Below are 20,035 nucleotides of genomic sequence, written 5' to 3' on the forward strand. Positions count from 1 at the left end.
GTCACAACCCATGGCCACATGGCATCACAGTCACCACGCTGCTGTCATACCCCATGGCCCCATGGCATTGCAGTCATCACGCCGCTGTCGTGCCCCAAGGCCACTCGGCATCGCAGCCACCACGCCATTGTCGCGCCCCGAGGCCACGCAGCATCACAGTCACCACGCAGCTGTCATGCCCCGAGGCCATGCGGCATTGCAGTCACCATGCCACTGTCGCGCCCCATGGCCACACGGCATCACAGTCACCATGCCACTGTCACGCTCCATGGCCCCACGGCATCGCAGTCACCACGCCGCTGTCGCGCCCCGAGGCCCCACGGCATCACAGTCACCACGCTGCTGTCACACCCCGAGGCCACGCGGTATCGCAGTCACCACACTGCTGTCGCACCCCAAGGCCCCACAGCATCGCAGTCACCACGCCATTATCACACCCCGAGGCCACGTGGCATAGCAGTCACGACGCCGTTGTAATGCCCCGAGGCCCCACGGCATCACATTCACCACGCTGCTGTCATACCCCATAGCCCCATGGCATCGCAGTCACCACGCCGCTGTCACACCCCTAGGCCCCATGGCATTGCAGTTACCACGCCACTGTCGCACCCCAAAATCCCACAGCATTGCCGTCAGCACACCACTGTCACAGCCCGAGGCCACGCGGCATTGCAATCACCATGCCGCTGTCACACCCCGAGGCCATGCGGCATCGCAGTCACCATCCTGCTGTCACGCCCTGAGGCCGCGTAGAATCGCAGTCACCACGCCGCTGTCACACCCCAAGGCCCCTCGGCATCGCAGTCACCACACTGCTGTTGTGCCCCGAGGCCATGAAGCTTTGAAGTCAACACGCTGCTGTCGCGCCCCGAGGCCACGCAGCATCATAGTCACCATGCCCGCTGTCGCGCCCCGAGGCCATGCGGTATCGCACTCACCACGCCACTGTCGCACCCCAAGGTCCCATGGCATCACAGTCCCCACGTGGCTGTCACACCCCGAGGCCCCATGGCATCACAGTCACCACGCCACTGTCACGCTCCATGACCTCACAGCATCGCAGTCACCATGCCGCTGTCGCGCCCCATGGCTCCGCTGCATCACAGTCACCACGACGCTGTTGCTCCCCGAGGCCCCACGGCATCGCAGTCACCACACCACTGTTGCGCCCTGAGGCCACGTGGCATCACAGTCACCACGCCACTGTCACGCTCCATGACCCCACGGCATCGCAGTCACCAAGCCGCTGTCACGCCCCATGGCTCCGCTGCATCACAGTCACCACGCCGCTGTCACACCCCTAGGCCCCATGGCATTGCAGTCACCATGCTGCTGTCGCGCCCCGAGGCCATGCGGCATCGCAGTCACCACGCCGCTGTCACGCCCCGAGGCTGCGCAGCATCACAGCCACCATGCCACTGTTGCACCCCATGGCCACATGGCATTGCAGTCACCACGCGGCTGTCATGCCCTGAGGCCCCACGGCATCGCAGTCAACACGCCACTGTTGCGCCCCGAGGCCACACGACATCTCAGTCACCACGCTGCTGTCATGCCCCGAGGCCCCACGGCATCACAGTCAACATGCCACTGTTGTGCCCCGAGGCCATGCAGCATCGCAGTCACCATGCCACTGTCGTGCCCCATGGCCCCACGGCATCACAGTCACCACACTGCTGTCGCTCCCCATGGCCCCACAGCATCGCACTCACCATGCCACTGTCATGCCCCATGGCCTCACTGCATTGCAGTCACCACGTGGCTGTCAGAGCCCGAGGCCCCATGGCATTGCAGTCACCATGCCGCTGTCACACCCCAAGGCCACGCGGCATCGCAGTCACCACGCCGCTGTCACACTCCGAGGCCACGTGGCATAGCAGTCACCACGCTGCTGTAACGCTCCGAGGCCCCACAGAATCGCAGCCACCACGCTGCTGTCGCGCCCCATGGTCCCACGGCATCGCAGTCACCCCGCCACTGTCGCACCCCAAAATCCCACGGCATCGCAGTCACCATGCCGCTGTCACACCCCAAGGGCCCACGGCATCACAGTCTCCACACTGCTGTCATTCCCCATGGCCTCATGGCATCGCAGTCATCACACCACTGTCGTGCCCCAAGACCACTCGGCATCGCAGCCACCATGCCGCTGTCGCGCCCTGAGGCTACGCAGCATCACAGCCACCATGCCGCTGTTGCACCCCATGGCCACACGGCATTGCAGTCACCACGCTGCTGTCATGCCCCGAGGCTGCATGGCATCGCAGTCACCACGCCACTGTCACGCTCCGAGGCCACGCAGCATCACAGTCACCACGCAGCTGTCATGCCCCAAGGCCACACGGCATTGCAATCACCATGCCACTGTCATGCCCCATGGCCCCACGGCATCACAGTCACCACGCTGCTGTCATACCCCGAGGCTACGTGGCATAGCAGTCACCACGCTGCTGTAACGCCCTGAGGCCCCACGGCATCACAGTCACCACGCCGCTGTCACACCCCGAGGCCCCAAGGCATCGCAGTCATCACGCCGCTGTCGTGCCCCGAGGCCGCGCAGCATCGCAGTCACCATGCTGCTGTCACAGCCCATGGCCCTACGGCATCATAGTCACCATGATGCTGTCGTGCCCCATGGCCCCAAGGCATCACACTCACCATGCCGCTGTCGCGCCCCATGGCCCCATGGCATTGCAGTCCCCACGCTGCTGTCATGCCCCATGGCTCTGCGGCATCACAGTCATCACGCCACTGTTGCACCCTGAAGCCCCATGGCATCGCAGTCACTACGCCGCTGTCGCACCCTGATGCCGCATGGCATTGCGGTCACCTCATGGTTATTGCACTCCATGGCTGCATGGCTTCGCAGTCAGCACACGGCTATTGCACCCATGGTCATATGGCATTGTAGTCACCAGATGGTTATTGTGCCCCATGGCTGCCTGGCATCGCAGTCAGCACACAGCTATTGCGCCCCATGCCCCCATGGCATTGCAGTCACCACACAGCTATTGTACCCTGGGCTCATGCTATCACAGTCAGTACATGGCTGCCACGCCTCTTGCACAGAGCGGGGAAGGAACTCCACTCTCTGTCAAAGGCTTCTGGAGGCACTTGGGACAGTTCAGTGGCTCCCAGGTAGTTAATTGGATGGCTGAGCTGTCACAGGGTAATGTTCTTCATGATGGCTGGGTCCCATTCCTAAAATCCATTCCAACCAGCCAATGTCTCTTATCACCCACCCCAGACCCAGAGGCAGCATGAGCAAGTTCACTGCGTGCTGGACTTGGGGTCATGATCTGCTGGTTTCCATATCCAGCCCCACTATGAGACCCAGGGCAAGCCCCTTCGCCTCACCAGGCCTCAGTTTCCTCATCTGTAAAATGGGGTTTGTGCTGTTTCCTTGATTGGTGGCAAGCAAAGTTGTGTCTCACAGCAATGGGAGAGTCAGGACTCCGTGGTTCTCTGCCCCAGCACTAGGATGGAGTCTAGATGTTAGAGCCGGGGAGGCAGGGAGGCAGGATTCTGGGGTTCTCTTTCCAGCTTTGTGAGAGGAGTGGGGTCTAGTGGGATCGAGTGGGGGTGCGGAGGGAGTCAGGACTCCGGGGTTCCATTCTCAGCTCTGCTACTGGCTTTGAGCCATGTTGCTTCCTCTCTCTGTGCCCTGCCCTTGCTGCCGGGGAGCTCCATTATTTTGTGCAGCCCACAAGCTCCTTGGCTGGAAGAGGCTCTGGGCTCAGCTCTCTGCTGTCAGGGGGGCTGGGTTCAGAATCACTGCCCCAGCCAGCGATACCCAGCTCAGCAATGGCTCAGAAAGGCTGGTTGGTACTGCAGAGTCACAGGGAAGATTGTGCCACCAACAGGTTGACACTGGGGCAGGCCCACACTTGGGGGCAGACCAAGGGGGGTCACAGCAGGGATGGCTGAGCTCCAGTGCCTTACCTGGGGCCCTCGGGCTGTGAGGCTGCGTAAGGGAATCGTCCTCCCCTGGTCAAGAGGAGCCGGTTCAGGGGAAGCCTGACCCCACTCTCCAACGACAGCCTGGGTATGGACTCTCCCTGGCAGTGGGTGACACTGAAATCACTGGGGATCTCTTTCAGGGACAGGTTCCTGAGGCTGCAAGCTCCTGGGTCCCCTGAGCTGCTTCTGACCAAGGCCTGGAACCCCATGGACTCGTCTGGTTTTCAAGGGAGCTGGGAAGAGCTGCAGGCCTTGGGGACTGGCTGAGCCTCCCCACGATACCTGTCTGAAGAACTCCTCCATCAGAGCCTTGGTCCAGCGGCTGTGGACGCTCCATTGCTTGGTGGGGTGGCTGATGTCGGCTGCATGCAGCAGCAGCGACAGCGCTTTCGATTTATCGATCCTGCAGAGGGAGGCGCAAAAGGCATAGTGAGGGAAGGGCCCTGCTCTCTACCCGGCCTCCACCCAAGCACGGTCTGGCCCCACCACTGTTCATCCCTGATGCCCAGACACAGCCCAGCACACCTGGGCACAGAGCTGTGTGCACACCTGCACACAGGCACGTTCACACACACACACCACCATGCACAGACACAATTCAGCTCAACAGTGTTCAGGCTATTACGATCATCTGCTCTGTCCGTCTGCATCTCCGCGGCCAGAGCCAGGGATTCCAGATCCAGCCGAGCCAGAGCGAAGCTTTTAGAGCCAGACTACAAGTGTCCATCTATGGCAGTGGGAGCCATAATTCCCAGCTCCAATGGAGCTAGTGCGCTGAACACAGCAGTGTGGCTACAGCATCATGGCAGCGAGAATACACTGCCTGAATACACACCCAGGATTTCACATGGGATTTTAGCCTGCACCACCACCCGTGCCACTGCGGGCACAGTGCTCTTTGTAGCATGTTACCTCCATCAAAGCTACCAAGTGTCCGTACACCCAAGCTGGGAATTACAGCTCCAGCTGCAGGACAGATTGACCCCACGTGACTGAGAATCCACTGCACCCGGGGGCCAGTTGTTCCAAGGGTTAATTCTCCTCACTTAACCTTTTGCACCTTATTTCTAGACTGAGTTTGTTGAGCTTCTGCTTCCAGCCATTGGATCGCGCTCTGCCTTTGAGTGCGAGATTAAAGAGCTCTCTGCTCTCAGAAATCTGCTCCTGTGTAGGGATTTACAGACCAGGATCAAGTCAGCTCTTACCCTGTTGTTTAATAAGCTAAGTAGATGGAGCTTCTTCAATCTCTCCCCAGCAGGCAGTTTCTCCAGGCGTTGAATTGTCCTTGTGGCTCTTCTCTGAACACTCTCCAATTTGTCAACATGATGCATGCAGACACATGTACACACACAGGCACATGCATGCAGACACACATCTGTGGACATGCAGGCGTGTGTAGACATATGTGTGCGTACACATATGCACACAGACCTGCACATCCAAAGCATGCACATGCACACACACACACACACACACACACACACACACTATGGACACCCCCGCCCAGCACACATCTCACTCCCAAAATCCACGTGTGACACACATTTCTGTCACCCACCTCAGCTGCACACAAAGTCACACGTGCTCATAAACTTCCTACGTGCACAAAGCATCTTCCCCCCGCCCCCACCAACACCACCTCTTGCTTCCCCTTGAAGCAGCACTTTCCTTCAGCGGCCCGGAAAGACACCTCCACCCCTACCTCTACCCCTTCACTCACCTCTCCAGCTGCTGGAGGGAGGTTTTCATGGACTTGACCTGCTGGAAGTGACAGGACATGTCCGTGGCCAGGACCATCTCAATCACCAGGGACCGCAGCTCCCTGCCCCATGTGTAGAAACAGACATGATCACTCCTGTACAGCCAGCCACTCAGCCTGTTGCACAAGCCCCACCCATTGCATTTTATGAACTGGCCCCTTTGTGGCTGCTCTGTCAGCACAACACAATGAACCTGAGCTGGCAGCTGCCCCCAGCGCTCCCCATTAAGGGGTCCCCCGCACAGAGAAGGCTCAGCAATAGAGTTAGCAGAGCCTCAGGCTGAATGAGCTCCCTGCCCCATTCCCCACCAGGCCCTCAGCACCACCCTCTGTGCATAAATCTCAGAGAGATGTACCCCCATCATTAACTACTTCCACCATGATGGGGTGCTTTACCGTCGCTCAGTGCTAAAAATCCCATGAGCAACTCACTAACTAGGCTTTTTGTGCTGTGTCTGTACAGTGCTAGCACAAGGGGTCCTGCTCCAGGACTAGGGCCCCTAAGCAACACAGTAACTCAACTGATAAGTCATAAACATGGAGGGGAGAAAGGTCCCCTCTCTGCCTCTATTTCGATTTGGGACAGGGGGGCTGATGTCCGTATCTGCTGCCCAGTGTTCTCTGCGTTGAGCAGATACATATGATCATAGGCAGACACCTGCGACGTGCCCCCTGCTGGCCAGATGAGCAGCATGATTAGCCACTTATTTGCAACCCCATGGCAGGCAGAAGTGAAAAGGACACGAGCTCTGGGGGTCCTGCAGGGGGACGGGAGGGCAGGGACTTACACAAACTCATCCTTGGCCAGATTAATGAAGATGTTCATCTCGTCCTCCTGCATCATGCGGAAGACGGCGCTGATGTGGTGGTTCTCCAGCACCGAGCGGTCGTTGTACAGGATGGCGCAGTCAGACCTGGGACCAGAGGAGCCGTGGCTAAGATTTGGGGCTGGGGAGAGGCCACCCCGGGCAGGCAGCCGGCTGCTATCACAACCATGTCACTGAGAGATGAGTGAACCAGCACAGCGTAGACCAGATTGGGCCTGATTCTGCCCCAGAGCCCACACTGGAACGGGCCCAATTCTTCATGAAGTGCAGACCAGGCCTGATCCTTTACAGAGCGCAGGCCGGAGCAGGCCCGATCCCCCCAGAGCACAGGCTGGAGCAAGCCCAATCCTCCCCTAGGAGCACAGGCCAAAATGGGGCTGAATTCCCCAGAGTGCAGACCACAGCGGGCTGAATCCTTCCCCAGAGCACAGGCCGAAGGGGGCCCAATCCTCCACAGAGCTCAGGCAGGAGCAGGGGTGGGCAAACTATGGCCCGCCAGCCATTTTAATCCTGCCCTTGAGTTCCTACTTGGGAGTGGGGTCTGGGACCTGCCCCACTCCACTGCTCTAGCCGGGGAGCAGCGTCAGGGGCCGCTCCACGCAGCTGCTGGAAGCAGCAGCATGGCCCCCTCTCCGGCTCCTATGCGTAGGGGCAGCCAGGGGCTTCCACTCTGCATGCTACCCCCGCACCAAGCGCCGCCCCTGCAGCTCCCATTGGCTGTGAACCGCAGCCAATGAGAGCTGCAGGGGCGGTGCCTGCGGATGGGGCAGTGTGCAGCAGAGCTGCCTGGCCGTGCCGGAGAGGGGACAAGCCGCTGCTTCCGGGAGCCACTTGAGGTAAGCGCCGCCCAGAGCCTGCACCCCTGAGCCTCTCCCCATGCCCCAACCCCCTGCCCCAGCCCTGATCCCCCTCCTGCCCTCCGAACCCCTCGGTCCCAGCCTGGAGCACCCTCCTGCACCCCAAAGTCTTCATCCCCAGCACCACCCCAGAGCCCGCACCCCCAGTCGAAACCTGCACTCACCCCTTCCCATACCCCAACCTCCTGCCCCTGCCCTGATCCCCCTCACGCCCTCCAAACCCTGTGGTTCCAGCCCAGAGCACCCTCCTACACCATCGGATCCCGGGCTGGAGGGGCCGTGCCATGCGCTGCCACCTGCACACTCACTTGGTCTGAATGTGGAAGCTATTGGTGGTGCCCGTGTGCTCATAGTCATGGATGGCAGCTGCAAAGATGATGGCCAGGACCTCAATCTCTGTCAGACAGTGCTGGGGGGCAAAGACGCTGTTAGTGCCCAGGCGGGGCCCTGCCCAGCTCAGCACCCTGGCTGGTCCCTGGGCAGAGGTGCAGGAATCACTGCTCCTACATAACCTGGAGTGCGGGAAGGTTGGCAGCAGGCACCTTAATATAGTGACCCCCAAAACGTGTGTCCCTCCTGCCTGTTCCTGACTCCTTCTCATGAGCTGCAGCCCAGGCTATGCTAGCAGCAGGGCAGGCACAGGTGCCAGAGGCTGGTGATGGCTGGGCTGGGCAGGAGGAAGTGGCCAGGGCCCGTCAAGGGAGCTGGGAGAAGGAGGGCACTCAGCTCCATTCACCCTCCTGACACTGGGCTGGTTTCTCCACCTGGATGTTTCTGTGAAGGTGGAGAGGCCGCTAGGGGGAGCTGTGCTCCTTGGTAACAATGCAGCCCCTTGCACTGGAACCAGGCAGCTCTTACATGGGTTTGGACCAAGACCCAGATCCCAGTACCCCCAAACTCTGGGGAAGAGGTGCTGGATCTGACCCACCTCCAGCCTGGGCCCTGACTCTGGCTGAACCAAACTCTGGATTCCCACGAACCTGGGAAAGAGCCAGAATGGAGCTTCCCCCTCCCTGTCTTGTGCAACAAGGAGCTTGGAGCAGCTGCTGCTGAGTGCTGTGGCAGATCCCCTGCCCTCCACCCGTGGGCACCAGGGAGGAAGTAGTAGCACGCCCTGATCTTCCCACCTCCCCCCATTAGCCACCAGCCAGTGGACAGACCAGACCATGACCCCTCAGCATGAACCCAGGTGAGGGGTCCTGGACACAGCCAGCTGGCACAGCGCCCACATACCACCATGCCAGTGCGCAGCAGGAAGCAGTGCACAGTCTGGGTCACGTCAGCCGCGTGGATCTGGTTGTGGTAGGGGTTCTTGTATTTCCCATAGCCAGCCTCCAGTGCGTCCAGTAAGGTCATTAAAAACACAGTGGGGATCTGCGGAACAAGGAGACGGGGATCAAGCTGCAGCATGCAAGCCGGGCGCCCCTTGCGCTGCAGAGGTATCTGCCTGCCAGACAGGGCTGCCAGCCTGTACTGGAGCCAGAAATATCACCACGTAATAACCCTAGGGGCAGCCAGGAAGGATTGATGGAGAACTTGAGGCACAGAAACAGCCAAGTGACTTGCCAAAGGCTGCCCAGGTGGGAAAAGGACTCAAGCACTCCTGGCTCCCAGACCTGTGCTCGCACCACTAGGCCACAGACCTCTGAGCTCCCCCCAGAGCAGTGGCCTGCTCTCCCACTGTGGTTTTGGGGGATCTTGTTCTATTTGCTGATGTCAGACTGGCTCAGGCACCATACTGCAGGGACTTACTCACTGGAGTAACTGCTGCTGCTCCCGTGGTAACGCCACATGTGTCTTTGAGCAGTACCTGCAAAGAGGCCAGGGAGTGAATGGGCCCCAGGACTCCCCCAGCCATTGAGGGGCTCCATGGGGCTAGGCTGAGGCTGAGGCCCACAACCAGGGGGCAGCCCTGCCTTGCCTGTTCTACGGTATTGCAGCTGCTTGAGAGCTGCATGGCCCAGGGAACACCACGCTGCCAGCCCCGTTGCCAGATCCCCGCCATACGCAGAGGGCAGAGAGGAGATAGGGGGTGGAGGTGCTGTATGTCAAGTCCCGACCCTGCTGTGAGTGGGGAGAGGAGCATCACACCTGAGTCCATCCCCTCGGGGGCAAAGGGGAGTCTGATCCAGAGATTGGCACATGGAGACAGCCTTTGCTTCTGCTCTCCTCGCCCCATCACAGCCTGTCCGACACCTCTGCTCTTCAGCCAGGGGCAGTCAGTGCAGCACCCAGTACAATGGGCTCTGACCCTAGATTGGGCTCCTGGGTGCTACCATTTGGGAAATCAACAATGATCTAGACCAACACTCTATCAGAGCTTCTAGCCCCCTCGGGCCACCGCACCCACCGTGGCTGCAGAAAGGAAGCACCAATCTGCTACGCCAGGGTCCTTGACCGATATGCCATGAGTGTGGTGCCTGTGGGAAGGTCTCTGGGATTAGGGCTCGACTCTGCTCACAACAATCTGGAGCAGCGCCAGCGACTCCCAGCAGATGTACGGCAAAGAGCAAAAACGGGCACTGGAAATCGGGCCCTGCAGGGCACTTGTGCTGCCCAGAGTAGCACCATGGACTCCCTTGCCCATTGCAGCCCTGTGCCCACTCCAGCCCCTCCCACCCAGGCACCCAGACAGGGCTGGCTTGGAGTTTAGTACATCTTCTGCCCCACGTGATCAATGCTCGGGCAGTAACCGTCGCAGCTCTTGGCACGTGACCCCTGCCAGAAGCCATTTTGCCTCAGGGCAGCTCCCTGTACTCAGCCTGGCACTGAGCAGCCAGGACCCCTGAATGAGCCTGGGTCACTGATGTGGAAAGTCTCCTACTCCAGGTCCCTGTGTGGCAAGGCATCCCAGCATGCATTGCTCCATGGTGCTATTCTGTGCACGTCTCCTGGGTGCGCTGTCCCTGTTGAGGCACCACGGGTAGCTGCCCGGATTTTCCCAGCACGCACTGAGGCATGCACTCAGGCAGTGTGTCTGGGGTGGATGGGACATGACTCAGACATGTTGGTTGCCACCTTCTCGGAGGAGTTGGGCACCGGCTGTTTGCATGGATGGGCCAGTGCCTGAGACAGCCCCTTTCAGCCATGCTGAAAAGCCGCCAGGGGATGTGATCTTGGGAACTACAGACCCCTGCCTTCCCCTTGCTCCGTGGTTCTCTCTGGAACAGTCCCAGAGAGCCCATTAGCATCTCCTTCCTGCTAGAGCCCAGGAGCTCACGATCCCCCCATCAGTCACCAGCATGTGGGTGGGAAAACATTCTGCGTGTGGGCACCACAGCTCTGCCCCAGGCAGCAATGTCAGCTTGTGCAGGGGACCAGGGAGCTGCCCCCAACCTGTCTCGAAGGGCTGGGGCACTGACCTGGGGAGCTGGCTCACACACTGCTCCCCACGCTCCACAGGTGGGATGCTAACGGAGCCCCCAGCTCTTGCAGTTTGTTCCATAGTGTGAGATACACGTGTTTCTGTTGGCACCTTGTTTTATCGTTTCACAGACGGGATCATTAGATCATCTAGTCTCAGCCCCTGGGCAGCACAGGGCAGGGGATTTCACCCAGACACTTGGTACCTAGTCTAAAGACTTGCGCTTAATCAAAGCAGGTTAGGCCCCAGGAGCTAACTCTTGTGAGCCCCTAGCAGAGAAGAGGAGAGACCGAGGTGCCACCAATGCCCAAGGCCCCTGCAATGGCAGGGAGTTGATTAGGTAGGATTGCCCAGATGATCCCAGCAGGTGATCACTGCTCCCTGCTACAGAGGAAGGTGAAAACCACCAGGTTCCTGCCAATCTGGCCTGGGGAGAAAATTCCTTCCCAACCCTAAAGCTGGCGACTGTGTGGCCCTGAGCACATGAGCGAGACGGGTGCCTGTGTCATGCCTGGACAACGGAGAGCATTGGAGAGAACAGGAAAAGCAAGTAGGGCTGTTCTCACAAACCTCATCCCCCTCAGTTACTGGCAATGGGCGAACATAACCAGCCCACCACGGGAGTGAAGAAAAACAGTCAATGCTTGGACAGACTTGCACACCTGGGCACAGACATGCACACCCAGGCACAGACATGCCCAGACATGCACACCCGGGCACACACACGCCCCGACATGCATGCCCGGGCACACACACACACAGACATGCACATGCAGATTCACAGGCATGCATACTCCTACGCCACACATGCATGCACATCCATACGCATGTACACACATGCAGACTCATACACATACATGTGCATATGTAACCCACACCTGCTGGGTGTGGCACTCTGTCCCCCTCTAGTGGTACCTAGCCTAGCTAGCTACTGACTTGGCTAAGAGCCACATGATTTTTAGTTCATGCGGTACAGATTCATGCATTTAGCTCCAGAGGTCCCAGGTTCAATCCCGCCCAGTGTCTGAGGGCGTTACACATACACATGCACACACATACCCACAGGCATGCATATGAACCCTACCTAAGCCTCTACAGAGCCGGGAAGGTCGCCGTGACCTCTCCATTCAGCTGACTTAGAGAAAAACTCAGGGGATCTCTTCTCTGCAAGGCCCAGCCCTTCCATTGACAAACAGAGGCCGGCTCCCAGGCCCAGGAATGGGTCTAGGGCTGCTGTGACCACACCAGGCCTGTTCGGGTGCTGGCTCTGCTGGCCACACCCCTGCACTGTGTCCCCCAAAGCTCCTTTCCAGCTGAGTGCTGGGGACAGGTCTGGGCTGTGTAGAGGGTTGGAGATCCTGGTATCACTCATGGGCTCTGATCCACTGCCCACTGGATCTTCCAGCCCTCTGGGGCTGAGTGGGCAGGAGGCTGCTGATGGGGCATGATAGAGGGCAGGAGACTAGGCTGGGGTTGGGGGCTGCTGATAGGGCTTATGGGACGGGGGGACTGCTAATGGGGCATGGTGATGGGACATGGTGGGGAGCAGGATGCTGGTGGGGGGTGGGGGGAAGGTGGCAGGCTGCTGACCTTGAAGCGGCTGTTGAGGTTATGTCTGGTGAGCAGCTCAAAGACAATGGTGCGCAGGGCGTGGTCCTCTGTCACCCTGTTCAGCGCAAACACGTCGAAGCACCACAGGTCCAGGGTCTGCGGGAGAAGGCAGAGCGGAAGTCACACCTCTGCTCCGTGCAGCAAGGCTGGGGAGGGACAGGCAGCTTAGCGCAGGGCCATGGCAGGCAGGGGGCGCACAGCCTGAACAAGGCTGGGAGGAGCTGGCATAGGGCTAGGCTGGGTCCTATTCCAGGTGGCAGAGTTACATCCAGGGGGCATTTAAAACACCCTGTATCCAGCACAAGCAGCATGAGCTGCGAATGGGTGCAGGGGCAATATGTCTGACCTAGGGAAGCAGGACAGGGAGGGGCACCGACACCCCAGCTAAGGGTAGGAGCGGATTGTGCCTGTGGTTGTGGGGGGCCCTGTCCATCAGTCTGGTGCAGCCCTGCCCAGCAGATACAAGCAGGCCCATGGTGGGCATGTCACAGGAAAAGGTGATGGGGATTTTCAGGTGCTGGGAGAGGACAGTGCTAGTATGACACGGCAGGGCTGGGCCAGGTGACCCCTCCCAAGCAATGGGTATAGCAATGCAGCCTTCGTGGGGCCAGCTTTGGGCTCTGCCAGCACAGGGCAGAGTCATGCTTGGCTCTGATGGCCACAGGGAAACGGGTGAGTAGCACAGAGGATGCCAGGCTGCCACTGGCTGCAGCCTCTGCCCCCATGGGAGCAATGGCCCCTCTCACAGGCAGGGTCAGGGGCATGGGTAGCAGCAGGCACCTCCCCTCCCTGCTGTTACCTTCAGGCAGTTGATGACAGAGGTGGAGTAGTTAGGCCCCACGGCTGTGTACGTCCGGCGGAACATCCTGCAGGAAAAGGGAGCAGCAGGTGAGACTGTGGCCCTGCTCCCCATTTGCCAGAAGAGGGCGCTAAGGCAGGTAGCCAGCCCAGAGAGGCAGATCCCCTGCAATGGGAGGCAAGGGGTGCGTGTGATCCTGCTTGACCCTTCCCCAGAGTCTCAGAGCACTCAGCAGATGTTCAGCCTCATTCTCCAGTCCCACACCCAGTGTGCGGAGCATCCCTGTGCACAATATGGGAAACTGAGGCATAGAGAGGGGCGGTGACTAGACTATCTCCTTTCCCAGAGCCAGGAATGGAACCCAGGAATCCAGACTTCCTGCTCCCCCACTCTAACCACTAAACACCATTCCCCTCCCAGAGAGTCCTGGCTTCCAGTCCCCATGCTGAAATCACCAGATCCCAGTCACCTCCCAGATCCAGAAATAGAATCTATGAGTCCAAGCTCCCAGCCCTCTCTACCAGGCAGGGAGCTTTCTCCCTACATGCCAATACAGCACCCTGCAAACTCCTAATAGACAGCCCCCGCCAAGCCCCCCAGCTCCGAACCTCTCAACAAAAATGCCGGCCTGAACAGCATGGACAATGCTGCGGAACTTGGGCTTCTCCTCAGAGCGCCGGCCTTTGGCACGGGTCTGCTGGGTGAAGGTGGAGGCCAGCCAGTCCCGCACCTCGGATGGCACCGCGTCCGACTTGATCTCCTGCAGCTCATCCTCTGTGTCCAGGATTTGTCTGAAACGGAAACTGCCAGTGAAGCAGAAATGGACACGCACTACCCCCCACGCTCCATCTCTCTCCCCTCATATGCACTTATCAGCACAACATCCCATGCCCTATACATGCCATGGCCATCCTCCAATATGCCCCTGTCAGCATGGCATCCCATCCCCTGTATGTCCTCTTCCCATATACCTTGTCAGTGTGGTAGCAGATGACAGAACAAGGAGTAAGGTTCTCAAGTTGCAGTGGGGGAGGTTTAGGTTAGAAATTAGGAAAAACTTTTTCACTAGGAGGGTGGTGAAGCACTGGAATGCGTTACCTAGGGAGGCGGTGGAATCTCCTTCCTTCGAAGTTTTTAAGGTCAGGCTTGACAAAGCCCTGGCTGGGATGATTTAGTTGGGGATTGGTCCTGCTTTGAACAGTGGGTTGAACTAGATGATCTCCTGAGGTCCCTTTCAACCTTGATATTCTATGATTCTATGATTCATGGCATCTCATCCCTGGCATATCCTCCCATATGCCTGTCACCATGGCATCCCATCCCCTGCATGTCCTCCTCCCATATGCCCGTCAGTATGGCATCCGATCCCCTGTAGCTCCTCCTCCCATATGCCCCTGTCAGCATGGCATCGCATCCCCTATGTGATGCTGGCATATCTTGTGCCAGCTCATGTCAAGGTCCCACGTCTCAACTGAACACTGACAACTACGGAGCTGGAACCAGTCTGGCTGTTGAGGTTGTGTCTGGTGATATATTATTAAAATAGGTATTAGAATTATAAGAATTTGTTTAGACTTTATGAAACACTTGTGAGTTGCTGTCTGCATTAATCTCACTTACAGCATCTGTATCCCATTTGGTCTGTAACTGTAAATCACCAGACAGGAGAGAAGCATTAAGGAGAGTGTAAATACAAGTCTCCAACAGAAGGTGTTAGCTCCTGCCCAAGGAAGGAAGCCCATCAACACCGAATGTCAGAGGACAAAAGGCTTTGCTGATCTCAGAGGACAAAAGGCTTTACTGATCGCTCTCCCTCACCATGAATTCCTCCCAACCGCTGAATATACAACTCCATACAGAAGGGGGAAAGACATAAAAAGTGCTAACAAGGAGGAACTGTATCTTTTATACTGCCTGGACTCTTGGAGGCAAGGATTGCTAGGCAAAAGATCCCCAGCTGCTTAGTCTGGGTTAGCCCAAAAGGACATATGAGCTTGCACATTATAGAAGTGTCTATTACCTTTTGAAATTTAAGATCGGAACTCATTTGTGTATGTTTTTCTGCTTTAACCTTGTAAATAACTCTTATTTTCTTTCCCTAGTTTATAAATCTGTATATAGTTTAGTATAGGATTGGCTACAAGTGTTGTCTTTGGTGTGAGATCTAAGGCACTACTAACCTGGGTAAATGGTTGGTCCTTTGGAACTGGGATTAACCTGACTATTGCTGTGATCCTTGGTGTAAGGGACCATCCGTCACAAAGGCAGGCTCCCCTGCATGGCAAGACAGATCAGAGTTCCGAGAGGGACTGTCTGGGACTCTGTGGTTAGGCTGTTTCATTGCCTGAGGAGTTTATATTTGATAACTGATTGGTGAAATCTAAGCACAGAACTCACCAACAATTTGGGGCTTGTGTCCTGGTTCTTAAGTCCATCAGTCTGTCCATCAGTCTGCCGGGAGGCTAGTACTGATGCTCTTGAGCCACTGCAGGACAGCTTGACACCTCTATACACTTCCCCTCCATCCACCAGGCAGCACAGCACCCCGTCCCCTATGCACCCCCCACACCCCTGTCAGCACAGCACCTCATGCCCTATATACTCTCCCTCCATATGTCCCATCAGCAAAGCATCTAATCCCCTATGCACTGCCACCCACCCACCCCTGTCAGCATGGCACCCCATCCCCTTTACATCCTTCCCAGGAGGGAGTTTCTGAGGAGCAGCCGTGTTAGTCTGTATTCGCAAAAAGAACAGGAGGACTTGTGGCACCTTAGAGACTAACAAATTTATTTGAGCATAAGCTTTCGTGCGCTACAGCTCACTTCATCGGATGCATTCAGTGGAACATACAGTGGGGAGATTTATATACACACACAGAGAATATGAAACAATGGGTTTTATCATACACACTGTAAGGAGAGTGATCGCTTAAGATGAGCTATTACCAGCAAAGGGGCGGGGGGCGGGAAGGGAGGCAGAAAACCTTTAGTAGTGATAATCAAGGTGGGCCATTTCCAGCAGTTGACAAGAACGTCTGAGGAAAAGTGGGGGGCGAGGGGGGTGGAAATAACATGGGGAATACAGACTAACACGGCTGCTACTCTGAAACATGGGGAAATAGTTTTACTTTGTGTAATGACCCATCCACTCCAAGTCTCTAGTCAAGCCTAAGTTAATTGTATCCAGTTTGCAAATTAATTCCAATTCAGCAGTCTCTCGTTGGAGTCTGTTTTTGAAGGTTTTTTGTTGAAGGATAGCCACCCTCAGGTCTGTAATCGAGTGACAGGAGAGATTGAAGTGTTGTCCGAGTGGTTTTTGAATGTTATAATTCTTGACGTCTGATTTGTGTCCATTCATTCTTTTACGTAGAGACTGTCCAGTTTGGCCAATGTACATGGCAGAGGGGCACTGCTGGCACATGATGGCATATATCACACTGGTAGATGCGCAGGTGAACGAGCCTCTGATAGTGTGGCTGATGTGATTAGGCCCTATGATGGTGTCCCTGAATATATATGTGGACAGAGTTGGCAACGGGCTTTGTTGCAAGGATAGGTTCCTGGGTTAGTGGTTCTGTTGTGTGGTATGTGGTTGCTGGTGCGTATATGCTTCAGGTTGGGGGGTTGTCTGTAAGCAAGGACTGGCCTGTCTTGTGACTTTGTCTTCACCCATAACTATTTCACATTTGGGGACAATGTATACCTTCAAATCAGCGGCACTGCCATGGATACCCGCATGGCCCCACAGTATGCCAACATTTTTATGGGTTTCAGAGTAGCACCCATGTTAGTTTGTATTCGCAAAAAGAAAAGGAGTACTTGTGGCACCTTAGAAACTAACAAATTTATTAGAGCATAAGCTTTCGTGAGCTACAGCTCACTTTATCGGTATGCATCCGATGAAGTGAGCTGTAGCTCACGAAAGCTTATGCTCTAATAAATTTGTTAGTCTCTAAGGTGCCACAAGTACTCCTTTTCTTTTTGCGAACATTTTTATGGCTGACTTAGAACAACGCTTCCTCAGCTCTTGTCCCCTAATGCCCCTACTCTACTTGCGCTACATTGATGACATCTTCATCATCTGGACCCATGGAAAAGAAGCCCTTGAGGAATTCCACCAGGATTTCAACAATTTCCATCCCACCATCAACCTCAGCCTGGACCAGTCCACACAAGAAAGCCACTTCCTGGACACTACGGTGCTAATAAGTGATGGTCACATAAACACCACCCTATACCGGAAACCTACTGACCGCTATTCCTACCTACATGCCTCCAGCTTTCACCCAGATCACACTACACGATCCATTGTTCTCAGCCAAGCTCTACGATACATTTGCTCCAACCCCTCAGACAAAGACAAACACCTACAAGATCTCTATCATGCATTCCTACAACTACAAAACCCACCTGCTGAAGTGAAGAAACAGATTAACAGAGCCAGAAGAGTATCCAGAAGTCACCTACTACAGGACAGGCCCAACAAAGAAAATAACAGAACGCCACTAGCCATCACCTTCAGCCCCCAACTAAAACCCCTCCAATGCATCATCAAGGATCTACAACCTATCCTGAAGGACGAACCATCACTCTCACAGATCTTGGGAGACCGATCAGTCCTTGCTTATAGACAGCCCTCCAACTTGAAGCAAATACTCACCAGCGACTAAACACCACACAACAGAACCACTAATCCAGGAACCTATCCTTGCAACAAAGCCCGTTGCCAACTCTGTCCACATATCTATTCAGGGGACACCATCATAGGGCCTAATCACATCAGCCACACTATCAGAGGCTCGTTCACCTGCGCATCTACCAATGTGATATATGCCATCATGTGCCAGCAATGCCCCTCTGCCATGTACATTGGCCAAACTGGACAGTCTCTACGTAAAAAAATAAATGGACACAAATCAGACGTCAAGAATTATAACATTCAAAAACCAGTTGGAGAACACTTCAATCTCTCTGGTCAGACCTAAGACCTAAGAGTGGCTATCCTTCAACAAAAAACCTTCAAAAACAGACTCCAACGAGAGACTGCTGAAATGGAATTAATTTGCAAACTGGATACAATTAACTTAGGCTTGACTAGAGACTGGGAGTGGATGGGTCATTACACAAAGTAAAACTATTTCCCCATGTTATCCCCCACCCCACTGTTCCTCAGACATTCTTGTCAACTGCTGGAAATGGCCCACCTTGATTATCACCACTAAAGGTTTTCTTCCTCCCTTCCCCCCCCCCCCCCCGCCCCTTCGCTGGTAATAGCTCATCTTAAGCGATCACTCTCCTTACAGTGTGTATGATAAAACCCATTGTTTCATGTTCTCTGTGTGTGTATATAAATCTCCCAAGTGTATTTTCCACTGAATGCATCTGACGAAGTGAGCTGTAGCTCACGAAAGCTTATGCTCAAATAAATTTGTTAGTCTCTAAGGTGCCACAAGTACTGCTTTTCTTTTTTCCAGGAGGGAGTGTCCCCCATACATCCCCTAGTGTCCCCAGGGGGCACTATGGGGCAAGTACACCCCAGCCTACCTGGTCTCATCGATGTAGACGGCCTCCAGCAGTGAAGCTGTGTACTCCAGGTTCTTCTTCAGCTCCTCGATGTTCACCTCGCCATTCTCCAGCTGCTTCACCATGTACCTCAGCCTGCAAAACAGGACAGACCTGGGTCACCTCTTGCCTGTGCCAGCATCCCCTGCCTGCCATGGGGGGAACTGCTACATGTCAGGGCTGGTGTACTGTCCTTCCCGCAGCACACACACACCCTATCACAGCCCTGGCACTCACTGACTCCTGCCAGCCCACACAGGGACAGCAAGAGCCCTGCTCGCCTGCTGAAAGGGAGGCCCTTGGAGCTGGTATCTGAGCCACATTGTTGCTTCTGTTGTAGCCAGACTCCCACTGCTGCACACACCAGAATTAGCAGTGGGGATAGACCCTGGAGCTTCAACCTCTGCCAGGGAGGGCAGTTAGCAGCCAGATCCCACCCTGGAGGCCTGTTTTCCTGCTCCTGCTGCCAGCATAGATGCGTGTCTAGATGCTGCACAGACGTTCCTTCCAAGACATATATGCCTGTGCTTTGCCCTAGGGCTAAGCGTCGGTGCTGGGCTGAGAACCCACCAGCTTGTCTCAGCCAGCTCTCCAACGGAGCACCACGATCAGCTACTAGCACACTGCTCTCCCTATCTGCGGCCATATAAACTGCAGGGGAGCTTGCTTATGTAGTGCAGTGACCCATCACCCACATATGCTGCAGAGGAAAGTGCAAGAACCCCGAAGCAGGCAGATGTGAGGTAATCTGCCCCAATGGAGGGCTCATCCCGATTCTGACCAGTTACAGATCAGTCAATGCCCTGAAACAGGAGGTTTATCTCCCTTCAAACACTGTTTGCATCAGCACAAAGCCTGGCAGTTCGGGAACCACGCACTCAATGGGATTCTGTCTTTCTGTGTCCTGCCCCTGTAAAAATTTCTGGCTCTTGTTGTCATCTGCTCGAGAGCCAGCTGCCATTCAGTGCTCTGATAAGTGCAGAATGTTACAGAAATTCCACGCACCTGTGCACAAATGTTCTGAGAGAAAGAGAGAGCAAGCATCAGAGGACTTTACTTTTGTGATTTGTTCTCTTATTTAGTTATTTTCCTTTGATCTAAAATAAAGGTGATTCCAATTGGAAATACAAATAGCTTTCACCCAAACTTTAGGGGTGCTTTGAAGGGGAAACATAGTTAATAGATTGGAAAAGTCCCATGCAATGGATTTTGTTTGCAGTGGGAGCAGTAGGGATCTTTGTTTTGGCAGGAGGTGAGAGCTTTGCCCCAGCAGACTCAAGAACCTAGAAATCCC

The 20,035-nt window shown here is 55.8% G+C and overlaps 1 protein-coding gene across 6 annotated transcripts in view; it reads right to left on the bottom strand.

The window, feature by feature from the left end:
- The window catches only part of PDE1B (phosphodiesterase 1B), a 147,803-nt gene that overhangs the window by 11,741 nt on the left and 116,027 nt on the right, over positions 1-20,035 (bottom strand). For all 6 annotated transcript variants that reach the window (XM_038379203.2, XM_038379202.2, XM_038379201.2 and 3 more), the window contains 9 exons: positions 18,724-18,837; positions 13,786-13,968; positions 13,178-13,244; positions 12,358-12,474; positions 8,637-8,777; positions 7,712-7,812; positions 6,508-6,633; positions 5,681-5,782; positions 4,243-4,363 (listed from right to left, as the gene is read on the bottom strand). In XM_038379203.2, the coding sequence (XP_038235131.1) occupies positions 4,243-4,363; positions 5,681-5,782; positions 6,508-6,633; positions 7,712-7,812; positions 8,637-8,777; positions 12,358-12,474; positions 13,178-13,244; positions 13,786-13,968; positions 18,724-18,837 (1,072 nt within the window). The remainder of the gene's footprint in view (positions 1-4,242; positions 4,364-5,680; positions 5,783-6,507; positions 6,634-7,711; positions 7,813-8,636; positions 8,778-12,357; positions 12,475-13,177; positions 13,245-13,785; positions 13,969-18,723; positions 18,838-20,035) is intronic.

This window comes from Dermochelys coriacea, chromosome 20 (assembly GCF_009764565.3).
Source record: "Dermochelys coriacea isolate rDerCor1 chromosome 20, rDerCor1.pri.v4, whole genome shotgun sequence".
In the NCBI taxonomy this organism is placed as follows: Eukaryota; Metazoa; Chordata; order Testudines; family Dermochelyidae; genus Dermochelys; species Dermochelys coriacea.